Genomic DNA, 13,923 nt, shown 5'->3' on the forward strand with positions numbered 1-13,923 from the left:
CAACCTCATCTGTATTAGATCTGAAGATGAGTGGAAGATGGCCTTTAGTTCTGAAACAGGGCATTATGTATACCTTGTAATGCCGTTTGGTCTGTCTAATGCCCCTTCAGCATTTTAGGACCTAATCAATGATGTCCTTAGAGATTTCCTTGGGAGATTTGCTGTTGTCTATTTAGATTACATTTTGATTTATTCTGAAAACCTCAAAGAACATCGCATTCAAGTTTGTCAGATTCTTCAGAACTCATCAAAAACCATCTTTTCGCTAAACTTGAGAAATGCGAGTACGAGATCTTTTTTAGGATACATAATCTCGCCAGATGGATTTTGCATGGAACCTGAAAAACTGGATTGGGTGTGGCCCACTGATCTGAAAGCCATTCAGAGATTTTTGGGATTTTCCAATTACTATAGACACTTTATTCGTTCCATTTCTGACCTGGTTGCACCCATAGTGGCTCTAACTAGAAAAGGGTCACCTCAGATGGAACAGGCATTTGTGGCACTTAAGCAGGCCTTTGTTTCTGCACCTATATTGAGACACCTGGATCCTGGGCTTCCCTTTGCAGTAGAGGTGGATGCCTCAGAAGCAGGGGCTGGGGCTGTGTTGTCTCAGAATTTCCATGTATTTATTCCCCTGTGCTTACATGTCCAGGAAATTTTCCTGGACATTACGTTGTCAACTGGGAGTTGCTTGCCATTAAATGAGGCTTCGAGGAATAGAGGCATTGGGGCAGTAAGGATGGTGTAATGTTTAGCATTACTGCCTCAAAGTGCTGAGGTCATGGGTTTGATTCCCTCCATGGCCCTAACTGTGCAGAGTTTGTATATTCTCCCCGTACTTGCGTGGGTTTCCTCCGGGTACTCCGGTTTCCTACCACAATCCAAAAATATACTGGTAGGTTATTTGGCTCCTAACAAAATGAACCCTAGAATGAATGTGTGTGCATGTACGGGATGCAGTTACAATCCCAACGGTCGGATTGCTGGCGTTCAAAATCCTGATGCCGGAATCCCGACCGCCGAAATCCTGACACTTTCTCCCTCTCTATGGGTGTACATGACACCCATAGAGGGTGAATAAATTAGTGTGCCGAGCGCAGCAAGGCACCGGGCCCGCTGCGTGGCGAGGGCAGTGAGTCCACAAGGGGGGGCGCTGTGTAATATGTGTGCGTTATATAAGAAACTTATTAAATAATAAAAAAATTGGCTGGAGGGTGTTATTCATCAGGTCTTGGTAGTTACCGACCATAAAAACCTCCAGTATATTGAGTCAGCAAAGTGCCTGAATGCCCGACAGACTAGCTGGGCTCTATTTTTTATCTGTTTTAATTTTCTTATTACCTTCAGACCAGGTTCTAGGAATGACAGGGGGGATGCACTTTCCCAAAGCTGCCCGCTGTACCTATTCTTCCTGCTTCATTTTTCACTCTGGTCTCACTCAGACCCTGAAGGAGCTCCTCTGCCAAACACAGAATCAGGCTTCCAGTCAAATGCCTGCTGGCTGCCTTTTTGTTCCCCAGTTCTTAAGAAGCAAGGTTTTGGCAGAGTTTCATGATAGTAGGATTGCAGGTCATCCTGGAGTTGACAAGACTTTAAAAATCCTCTCTCGTAGTGTCTTGTGGCCCAACATCATTAAAGACACCAGGGAGTTTGTTCTCTCATGCCCAGACTTTGTCTATCAGTCAACTTCTGCCATTGGCCATTCCTGCCAGGCCGTGGTCCCACATTGCCATGGACTTTGCGGTTGATCTACTGATGTCCTTGGACCTTCAGGTCATTTGGGTCATTATTGACCATTTCATTAAAAGGGCTCACTTTGTTTAATTGATTCAACTACCATCTGCCATCAAGTGTTGACAAAACTTTTTCTTCATCACATCTTTAGACTACAAGGGTTGCCTCAGTTCATTGCGCCGTTTTGGAAACTCCTTTGTTCTTCTTTAAAAATTAAGCTTAGTTTGACCTCTGCTTATCATCCCCAGTCAAATGGTCAAACAGAACGGCTTTTTTGTTTCTAAAGTACAAAATGACTGGGTAGATTTTTTGCCCATTGACGAATTTGCCTATAACAATGCTTATCATTTGTCCACCAAGGTTTCACCCTTCTTCTTTGGGTTTTATCCCAAAGCCAGTGCTCTGGGTCCGGAGGTGCCAGTGTCTGCCTCCTCTGTGAATTCCTGCTTAAGAGTCATCTGGAAGGAAGTCCATGTGGCCATCAAAAAGGCCACTTTTCGCAAAAAGGTCTTTTCTGATCATACAGTATAAGACGGCCTTGTAATTTCAGTGTGGGCAATAGAGTCAGGTTGTCAACTCAAAACATCAGGCTTCGACAACCTTCGGCAAAGTTCAGTCCAAGATTTATTGGTCCATATCTCATTATAAAAAAGGTTAATCCAGTAACTTTTTGCTAACAAATACACAGATCTCTCAGGATCGCAAATACCTTTCATTCATCTCTCTTGAAACTAGTGATATTTTCAAGTGAATTCACTCTGAAGGTGGTTCAGGGTAAACCTCCTGTGGATGTCCAGGGCCAACTGGAGTTTTTGGTAGAAAGGATTCTTGATTCCAAGATCTACCGTGGTTCGTTCCGTTAGCTTGTCCATTGGACGGGTTATGGACCAGAAAAGAGGTCCTGGGTCTTAGACAAAGGTTTGCATACCCCAAGCACAGTTCTTTCAGGACTTTCCTCATAAGCCCGCATATAAGGGTTCTGTAACTCCTCGGGGGTGTACTGTTGCATGCTGGAAGTGTGCACAGTGTGTTCAGGAGCAGTGGCTGCACCTGACTGCTCGCTTCCCCTGTGCCAGCGTCTCCTAGTGCATTTGCTTAGCAACCAGGGATGCCGGGGGATGAGGCAGCCGGGCACGGCATCTGACAGAAGCATCCGTGGTTGCCCGGCAACATAGGATGCCACCGCGTAATGGAAATCAGATTTTTATTTGTCTACTCCTGTGTTTTAAATAAATGTGATTTTTTTAATGACCATTAGCACTCTAATATTGCTACATTAAAACCATCAGATCTCTGATTGATGGCAAAATTATTGACTAGATATGGAACACCATCAATATTTGAAGACCATCCATACTAATATAATGTAATACAAAACAAGGTGCCAAACCCCCCCCCTCCAAAAAAATGTATTCGTGTGACATTCATTACAATAAAGAATACACAACACACATTTATACAGTACACACACAGTTTCTTGTTGCCTGTGTATCTTAACATTAACTGAAATGGTAACTAAATAAATTATTTTAGATCATAAAAATAGCACTAGAATTATGTACCTTCTTTTGCCACTTCCAGCGCAGGATGACCTCATGGTATCGTATTCTAGTAAAGGTTACCTAAAAAAAAAGAACATTACTTTGTCATTATTTCTACATGTTTTAGTAATTTTAATATTGTGGAATCACTGGTTACAATCAGAGTGCATAGGCCCTGTATGCGATGTCAATGTTTTGTTTGTATTTATGTGGGAAGGCTATATGAGTTCAATTGATAAGGAAAGACATTTATAATCTCACCCCCAAACTGTATGTAAACATATTAAAAACAATGCACATTTTAAAAAAGTACATATTTTATAATAATGTATTGCTTTAATTTTTAACGGAGCACTCAATGTTTTGTGCTTCTGTGGCAAGGTTTTTTTTATAATATATCGCTGTGGAATAGAAGGTATCCTTTGTAATTAATATTTCCTATGAATGTCATTAATGAGCTGTCCACTTTGGGAAAATATATATCTATATTTTTAATAACTATCCACCAATGTAGCATTGTGGGTTTTATTTTTTATTTTTCAAAATTCAAAGAAAAATTAACAAGATTAACAGTGCATGGGTTATTTACATTTTCTAAGGATGTCAGGTATGCACAGAATGCAACACATGTTGGACACAAACCATGGCTAAAGCAGATATGAGGCTTGTTACCATGGTATGCACACATGAAGGACTCACACAAGGCAAAATTGACTATGTCTCAGTTGTATTTGTATTTTATATATGACTGAATCCGACTTTTATCGGTGGAGTATTTTGTTTACACATTTGTATTCCGGAGTATAATTTAAAAAAGGAGTTGTATTTTTGAAATTCATATTTTTTAGATCTCGTATGGAGTCATATTTTTTTGGAGTATATTTTTTACAACTTGTACTAGAATATGCCAGTACACATTCATATTTTGAAATACGATTTGATAGTAAATTTCAAAATGACATTGGAGTAATGTAAAATTCAAGGCATATTCTTTGATGGCGCATTAAGTCATATTTTTGTAAAAATACGAATACGACAGGTTGAAATACAAAATACTAACATTATTTCACATTAGTAAATGACAAAAATACGAATATGTGCCCGAATATGACTGAATATGAATACGCCAATTCCTACCATATTTAGCATAGTAAATTTCCCCCACTGTTGGGCCAATTCAGACCTGCTCGTTGAGCAGCTAATTCGGCACCTCTGTCCACGGCGGAGGTCTGCTAATGTGAGCCCCTTTGGCTAGATTTTCACTCGCCGGGGAGCTGGCACAGTGATTGACAGCGGGGGGGGGCGCGTTCCAGGGTTGGGGTTTCATGGGTGTGCCCACAAAAATGGAAAGAACATCCATAGAAACACTGGGTGAGCCCCAGGGAACGCAGGTATTCCCCTGCCTGCTCGGGATGGGTGGCTGATGTCATTGGCACCTGCCCCCAATTCAGACAACAATGTGCAGCTAAAAGGATGTCCTGGGCGTGTAACCATCAGTTGATTTTTCCTCTGTGCGAGCGCTTGTGAGAGGATATGTAAGCATAAACATCCACTCGCAGCATAGTGAGGGGATTTGTGCAGGGGCGCATTAACCTGCTTGCTAGTCCAGGGTCGATGCTAGGATTTCTGATGCCTGGGGCAAGTCAGTAATTTGGTGCCCCCCCCCCCCCCACAATTTTTTTTAAAATAAAAATAAAAGTGTGGCATGTGTAAGCTATTGTCTAGAAGAGGTCAGTAATTACCTCTGATTGTATACGAAAGTACAGCTGTACACAGTAGAACATACAAGTGTAGCTGCAGAACACACATAAATGCCATTGGTGATGGAGGGGGCAAGGGAAACTCACCATCAGCACAACTGAGGGGCTGCAGTGGATCTGAGGGGGGTGGGGGTTTGACACCTGGTTTTATTATATTAGTAGGGATGGTCTGCAGCAATGCCTTAGCGGCAGTGGCAGGAGGGCTGGGCTACACAATGCACACCAACTTGTGCTGCACATTCCGCCTGTACTATACAGTATGTGTCGTTCCACTGCCATGGCCATGTCACACCAGGGGTCTGAGTCGATGAGACAAAGTATTGAAACCGGGCAGGCTGTAGGAGACCCTTGTGCATATGAGCATGACAGTGCACCCAGAGAAGAGCAGACGATTGGTAAAATACAACAGGTTTTATTGAAGAAGAATACTGATATATGGTACAGGCAGTATGCTTAAAGGGAACACAGTCTCTATGATGAGAAAGCAATACTACTTGCACTGATGACGGATCGATGGTGGAACATCGGATGTATACTGGAGTGGAGATGAGCTGTGGAATCCAGATGGAATGGATGGAGACAGCTGGAGATGATAACCGGAGTACCGGTCAGGATCGATGGTGGACCAGCGATGGAGCTAGGCTGGAGCTGGTAGGTAGGTATGCAGCAGATGGAATCACAGGTGGTGTCACAGGGGAGCCTGGGTGGACACAGGACTGTAAACCTGGCTTGGACACAGGCGATGGTGAACCCGATATCACAGGCGATGGTGAGCCCGGATGGACACAGGCGATGGTGAGCCCGGATGGACAGCGACTGGAGCACCTGGATGAAACACTGCAGCAAGGAGAGAATACCAGCAGACAACACTTGCATAGCAGAATGACAAATGAAGCACTAGCAATGAGATGGAAAATCAACTCATTGCTGGATTGGATGAACCAGACATGTGACTGACAACATCATGGCAGCCACCATGTCTGGATAAGGTGGGAAACTGTGTTTGTAAACACCATGCTTGTGGCCGGGAGCAATGGCGGCGGACACAGGACTTGCTGAGCAAAGGATAGTGTCTCTGCGGGTGAGGACTGACGGATGACTGACATGGAGGCGCACAGCGCTCAGGATGCCGGCTGTATCGGGACTTGTACCACAAGCTGAGCCTGCACAGGCACTTAGCCGGTAAGATGACTTGCTTTAATACCCGGATCGTGACAGCACCCCCCCTTTAGGGCTGGCCCCAGGACACCTCTTAGGCTTGCGTGGAAATTTGGCGTGGAACGCCCGGATGAGTCTTGGAGCATGGACATCTACTGCATTGGTCTAGGATCGTTCCTCAGGGCCATAACCCTTCCAATCGATCAGATATTGCAGTCGACCATATCGGATGCAAGAGTCCAAGATTTTACTGACCTCATATTCTGTTCCACGTTGAGTACAGACCTAAGGTGCTTTGGGGAGCTTGAAATGAAAGCGATTTAAGACCAGCGGTTTCAATAACGAGATGTGGAATGTGGCTGGCACTTTCAAGTACGGAGGCAATTTAAGCTTGTAGGCTACAGGGTTAACGACTCGCTCAACAGGCAATGGACCAATATAACGGGGAGCAACCTTCATTGATGGCACTCTCAGTCTCACGATCTCCTGGTCGGAGGGCTGGTACAGCTCTGCGTTTCCTGTCGGCAAATTTTTTGTACCTTTTTGAAGCTTTCAGAAGAGATGAACGAATAAGCTTCATGGTTTTGCTGAACTGCCGGATGGTCGCATCAACGGCTGGCACTGAAGACACCTGTTGCAGACTGAAATCATGAACTCGAGGATGGAATCTGTAATTGGCAAAGAAAGGAGTGACAATTGAAGAAGAGTGATATTGGTTGTTATGGCAGAACTCTGCCCATGGAAGAAGTTGTGCCCAGTAGTCTTGAGAAGAAGATACATATGTGCGCAGGAAGGCCTCAAGGTCTTGATTCACACTCTCCATTTGGCCATCTGTTTGGGGGTGATAAGCTGTCGAGAACTTGAGCTTTACTTGGAGGAGTGCGCACAGGCTTCGCCAGAATTTGGCCACGAATTGGACTCCTCTATCGGAAATTATTTCAAGTGGCAGTCCATGAAGCTTGAATATCTCCTTTATAAATAGTTGAGACAACTTGGAAGCTGAAGGAAGACCGGTGAGGGGAACAAGCCATCTTGGTGAACCGGTCAACAATCACCCAGATAGTGTTGAATTTGTCAGACTCTGGAAGATCAGTTACAAAGTCCATTGAAAGATGCGTCCAAGGACGATGTGGCACTGACAATGGCATTAATTGCCCAGGAGGAGACTGACAACTGATCTTGTGCTGGGCACACTTAGCACAAGAAGACACAAAGTCCTGTACATCCTGTTTGAGGGACAGCCACCAGTAGGACCTGGTGATAAACTTGTAAGTTTTCTGAATGCCTGCATGACCAGCAAATTTGGAAGAATGTGCCCAATTAAGCAGCTTTTTTCTTAAGGCCGGTTTTACAAAACCAGCAGGGGGCGTGAGATTTGTTACTCCTGTTGCTGAGAAAGCCACTGGATCTATTATAAAATGTTGATTCATGGACTTCGACTTACAATCTTGCTCCCATGACCGAGAAAGGGCATCAGCTTTCCGATTTTGTGTCCCATGACAGAATGACAGCTTGAAACGAAATCTGGAAAAGAAAAGCGCCCATCTGGCTTGACAGGGATTCAAACATTGAGCAGACTTAAGATACAGAAGATTCTTATGATCTGTGATTATTGTGACTTCATGAACGGCACCTTCTAAAAGATATCTCCATTCTTCTAATGCCAATTTTATGGCGAGAAGTTCTTGGTCACCAATGGCATAATTACACTCTGCAGGCATGAACTTACATGAGAAGTACCCACAGGGGTGGAGACGTCCATCTGGTGCTTTCTGGGAGAGCACTGCCCCAACATCCACGGAAGAGGCATCGACCTCCAGGATAAACGGCAAAGTGGTGTCAGGTTATTTCAACACAGGAGCCGAAATAAACTTCTGTTTCAGCAGATAAAAGGCTTGGATGGCTTCTGCCAGCCATTTTGCTGGATTGGCTCCTTTCCGTGTTAGAGCAGTGATGGGTGCCACAATAGAAGAGAAATTATGAATGAACTTTCTGTAATAATTGGCGAATCCTAGAAAGCATTGAATACCTTTCAAAGAAGAAGGAATTGGCCAGTCTTGGATAGCCTGCAATTTACCTGGATCCATTTGAAGACTGGAACCGGAGACAATGTACCCCAAGAAGGGTATAGACTTCACTTCGAAGACACATTTCTCCAGCTTACAATAAAGATGTTCCTCGAGATTATTGGCATAAATTAAAATGTCATCGAGATACACGACCACATGTCGATAAAGAATGTCCCAAAAGATCTCGTTGACGTAGTGCTGGAATATGGCTGGGGTGTAGCTGAGCCCAAAGGGCATGACGAGGTACTCATAATGGCCGTCTCTGGTGTTAAATGCCATCTTCCACTCATTGCCCTCTCATTTACCAATGAGGTTGTATGCGCCTCTCAAGTTGAGCTTGGTAAAGATGGTCTTACCACTGTCGCGATCAAACAACTCTGTAATGAGGGGTAGAGGATACCTGTTTTTCACGATGATTTAGTTGAGACTACTATAATCGATGAAGGACGCAGACCTCCATCTTTCTTTATAACGAAAAAGAATCCTGCACCAGCAGGGGAAGTTGAAGGCCGAATGAATCCTTTGCGAGGTTTGCTTTGATGTAATCAGCCATGGCTTGGGTCTCTGGCAGGGCTGGTGCAAGGTTCCCCAGTGCCCTAGGCAAACTGTCTGCCTAACACCCCCCCATATATATATATATATATATATATATATATATATATATGGAAGATAATAGCGGCACTCTCGGTCTTAATCAAATAAATACTCTTGATACGAGTTTACTTCAACGTTTCAGTCTTTTTATTGTAAGACCTTCATCAGGTCTTACAATAAAAAGACCGAAACGTTGAAGTAAACTCATATCAAGAGTATTTATTTGATTAAGCCCGAGAGTGCCCCTATTATCTTCCTTCTATCTGATCCCTGCATGAAGGCACCCGGCATCAGAACTACCACGAGTGCCGGTCTGTGCTTTACTATATATATATATATATATATATATATATATTATAGGCCCCCCTATCAACTACAGCTTGAATAAACATCTAATATCCAAATAAACAAGGAAAGATGGAAGGCACTCACCAGAGCATCCAATTAGAGACCTTTTAATCCATAGTTCACATTATCAGGTCCTAATTATGGGAACTATGGATTACAAGTTTTCTATTTGGATGCTTTGGTGAGTGCCCCCATTCTTTGATATAGATATATATATATATATATATATATATATATATATATATATATATATATTCAAAGGCTGTGGTGCTCCTGACAGGCTTCCTTCCCCCTTACCTCAGACCATTGCTGGTGAGGTATAATGTGTGGGTGGCGTCCGGCTCTACTCTTTCGTGGGCTAGCTTCTGCTGCCCTGTCCTTGCCGGGGCCATCTTAACACCATTATGGGCCCCCGGGCAAAGCAGCGCAGTGGGCCCTTCCAGGAGCACACACTTCCTACTTGGGCCCCTCCAGGAGCACAAACAAATCTAAAAATAGAAAGCACAGAAACAGTGAGGAAAGAGGCAGTGGGGTTGGGCAGAGAGGGATCAGGCACACACAGAGAGAGGGTGAGAGAATGGGGTTCAGGCACAGAGAGATAGATAGGGATGAAAGAGGGGGGGTCAGGCAGAGAGCAAAAGAGAGGGTGAGAGAGAGGGGGTCATGCACATAGAGAGAGGGGAGATCAGGTACACAGAGAAAGGGGGTGAGGCAGAGAGGGGTGAGAAAGGTGGGGTCAGGGTCAGAGAGAGAGAGAAGGGGGGGGGGGTGAAAACAAGGGGGTCAGACAGGGAGAGAGAGATTAGAAAGAGGGGGCAGGCAGAAAGAGAGGGGTGAAGGAGAGGGAGGTGTGAGGGGGGTTTAAGCAGAGAGAGAGAGAGAGGCATGATCTACACATAATGCACAAAGATGAATATAGGTCCAGAGCTGGCATCTGCTTACTTGTTAAGGGAGGGATGAGCCAGGAGGATATGATGCCGATGGACCAGGACAGCAGAGCAGGACTGGAGGGAGGCTCAGGAGGACCCGTCACCCGAGGACACTCTTGGTAGTTGAGCTGGTGGCAGGACTAGCAGGCACTGGTAGCGTGGCTGCCCGAGTCCAAGCACGGTACCCAGAGATACATAGTCGCGCTGGCTGCGCGGCACGGCAACCCTGATGCTTGCACAGTAAGGGCACGGAGGCTCAGAGAGATCCCGCCCCCGCCATTGGTAATAGCTACTGCCACATGACCGCATCCCGACCCCTCCTGCACTCCCAGTAATGCTGTGCGGGGTGGGCACCGGCGGCTGTACCGGGGTCACTTGAGTCCTCTCTGCGCCCACACAGACCCCGCTTCCCCAAGCAACAGCGGGGTCTGGCTTATTGTACACCACTGGCGGGGAAGCAGGGATGCGGGCAGCTGGCATCTGGGCAGTGGGGAGAAGTGGCTGACAGCTTCTAGAGCTATTTGCAGGCATTGCTGGAAGCGCTGCTGAATATGAAAAGACTTTCCAGATGCTGATTGGCTGAATTCTCTCCAATCAGCATCGGGACAGTTTTTTCATATTCAGCAGCGCTTCCCGCACTGCCAGCAAATAGCGATACTGTACAAGCTGTCAGCCATCGCTACCCCGCTCCCCGCATCCCTGCCCGGATCCCTGCTCGCAACTCCTTGCCACCATGCCGTCTTTCCCATTGGGATGGGCCCTTGATTCATTGGGCCCCTGGGCAGCTGCCCATCGTGCCCAATGGGAAAGACGGCCCTGGTCCTTACCCTGCAGTGCCCCGTTCGGCAGTCACCTCTTGGTCTCTCCCCTCCGGATTTATTGCAGCACCAGCCGTCTGCTATATGGATCCGGGAGGCACTGGTATGGGGGTGCGCACGGAAAAGCTGAATAGCAGGCATCAGGTCAGAGGGAAGCTGGTGGGCGGCAAGTCAGAGGGAGGCTGGCGGGCGGCAGATCAGAGGGAGGCTGGCGGGCATCAGGTCAGAGGGAGGCTGGTGGGTGGCAGGTCAGAGGTAGGCTGGCGGGCGGCAGGTCAGAGGTAGGCTGGCGGGCGGCAGGTCAGAGGTAGGCTGGCGGGCGGCAGGTCAGAGCCTGAGGGAGATTAGCGGGCTCTCGGCGCAGGTGGGACCTTTCCTGCTGCTCCTACTGCAGCTCATTACCGCCTTCCAGTGGCCGGCGCCCTAGGCAAATGCCTAGAGCTGCCTAGTGGTGGCGCTGGCCCTGGTCTCTGGAAGAGATAATGGATATGCCCTACCTCTAGGTGGCTCTTTACCGGGAATGAGCTCGATTGGACAGTCCCACGGTCTGTGAGGAGGCAGGATATCGGCACCCGATTTGCTGAATACATCTGAGAAGTCTCTGTATGAAAGAGGTGGAGCTGAAGACTCTGTTGAAGAATTGCGAGCTGGAAGTACCTTTTGGAGACAGGTACTGGAGCAGGAAGGATCCCAGGAAAGAATTTGAGAAGTCTTCCAGTCAATTCGAGGATTGTGAAGACGGAGCCAGGGCAGGCCCAGAACCAGTGGATGAGTAGCTCTGAGTAGGACAAGAAAAGACAAAAGTTCTTTATGCAGAACTCCTACTTTGACTGAAAGAGGTAAAGTTCTGTAGTAGACTGTCGCATCAGGAATCCTACTGCCATCCACTGCAGTAAAAAAGACAGCCGTGGACAGACGTTCTGTGGGCAACCCCCACTTCTGGACCAGTTCAGCAGTCACAAAGTTACCAGGGCACCGGAATCAAGTGCAGAAACTGTCTTGAAATGCTGACCAACTTGTAACGACACTGGTAAAATACAATCGGTTACTGATGGAGAGGACTTTATTACTCCTAGCCTACCCTCTCCTTGACGGGCTAGGAGGAGGAGTTTTCCTGACGCTTTACGCATGCAGAGATCAGATGCGACGGAGCGGCACAGTAGAGACACATTTGTACCTGTCAACTACGTCGTCGCTCTCCTGGAGACAGACAGAAGCGATTGATCTCCATAGGCTCTTCCTTAGGATGTAACACTGGAGTTGCAGGTGGAGGAATTGGAGAAGCAAGCTTGCGTTTTAGCAGGAGGAGTTTTACTGCGTTCAATAGCCCTTTCACGAAAGCGTAGGTCCACTTTAACACATAGTGAAACTAGATCATCTAGTTTGGACGGTAAGTTTCTGGTAGCAAGTTCATTTTTAATTCTGTCAGACAAACCATGCCAGAATGCTGCATACAAAGCCCCATCGCACCAGGAGAGCTCAGAAGCAAGGATCTGGAACTGGACCAGATACTGTCCAACGGAGCAGGATCCTTGTTTGAGGCGAAGAAGTTCAGTGGAGGCAAAAGTTGCACGCCTAGGCTCATCGAAGATACACCGGAATGCGGCAACAAAGTTCTTGTAAGACGACAAGAGGGCATCAGATTTTACCCACAATGATGAAGCCCAATCTAGCACTGCTCCAGACAGGAGGGAGATGATGTAGGTGACTTTCTGTGGGAAATACAGGAGGATTGACTGGAACCTGCGGTACATTGACAGGCTCTGGGTGTTATGCTTGCCGCTAGGCACAGTGTGTTGGTAACCTGGAACAGGGAACGGGAGATCAGGCGTGAGCCCACTGCCGGGACCGCCGGTTAGGACGGCCACAGCGAACCCTATACTAACTCTGTTGAGTACCCGGGCAGATGACCAATCCCTGCGGGAACTAGGCTTCACCTGTGGCCGCCGCGTTCGAAGGAGCGAGTTAGGCCCGCTCCAACCCCGATGCAGCTAGGTCTATGAATGGACAAAGGAGAAGTGATCGTCAGGGGTAACTCAAAAGGAAATACTAACTACCGGGCCTAACTGAAAGACAACCCCTGTCTGCCGGCACCAGGCCAATAACGGGAATGCGACCCAGTCGCAGACACAAGGAGAACTTGACGGGGAATCTCCACAAGAAAACAATACAATGCTAGATAGCGAATCCCCAAAACCCCCAAACAGGAGTGGATAGGTAGGGAAGGCCCTGCCTAGGACAGATAGGTAAAGGAAAGCGAGGACCAGAACAAGGGTAAAGACAGAAAGAATGATGGTCCGAATTAGGCCCACGGCGGGGCAGGTCCAATGCCCCAGCAGGGGAGCTGGACCAATATGAGCACAGCCTGATAAGAAAGAGGAGCTCGGCGGCTCCACAGAAATAAACCAGGCTCCAAGGGAGCACTTACTTGACCCAAGGTAAACTACAGCAGAGCTGATCAGGTCACTGGAGAAACGCTGAGGAACTGACATCCAGCTGGGACAGGCAGGGAGACCGGAGATCCCCTGGGAGGGATCCAGGAAACAGGGCAGCGCTGGGATGAGCCAGGGACCGGGCATGCGTATGGAGACGCTATAACCGGCGTCTGTGCCCAGCAGACGCCGGCTACTTATTCAAAACTTGACGCCGCCTGCGTGACGTCAGGCGCGCCGTGTGAGTGCTGCTGCTGGGTGGAAGTCAGGGACGTTGCCTAGCAACGCCCCGACGCTCAGCCTGAGACCGAGGCTTGGAACACTGCCGAGCAGCAGCGTCACTAGCCTCGCGGCCCCGCTCTCCATCCGCCGACTGTCCAGGTACTGGGGATACCGGACGGCGGCGTGCGACACTGGGCCACTGAGAGTGGTCTGTATCTTATCCAGCCGAGATGACAAGTCTTGTAGGCAATAGATCACTTGACCCTGCGCCGCTTCTTGCATGTCCAAAAGGGCAGCCAGTTGTTGTACAGGGCT

The 13,923-nt window shown here is 47.3% G+C and overlaps 1 protein-coding gene across 3 annotated transcripts in view; it reads right to left on the reverse strand.

Moving 5' to 3' along the window:
• Positions 1-13,923, reverse strand: part of KMO (kynurenine 3-monooxygenase) — a 744,737-nt gene that overhangs the window by 23,817 nt on the left and 706,997 nt on the right. For all 3 annotated transcript variants that reach the window (XM_083176397.1, XM_083176396.1, XM_083176395.1), the window contains one exon: positions 3,300-3,359. In XM_083176397.1, coding sequence (XP_083032523.1) covers positions 3,300-3,359 — 60 coding nt within the window. The remainder of the gene's footprint in view (positions 1-3,299; positions 3,360-13,923) is intronic.

The sequence above is a fragment of the Crinia signifera genome, chromosome 3, assembly GCF_055691185.1.
Source record: "Crinia signifera chromosome 3, ASM5569118v1, whole genome shotgun sequence".
In the NCBI taxonomy this organism is placed as follows: Eukaryota; Metazoa; Chordata; class Amphibia; order Anura; family Myobatrachidae; genus Crinia; species Crinia signifera.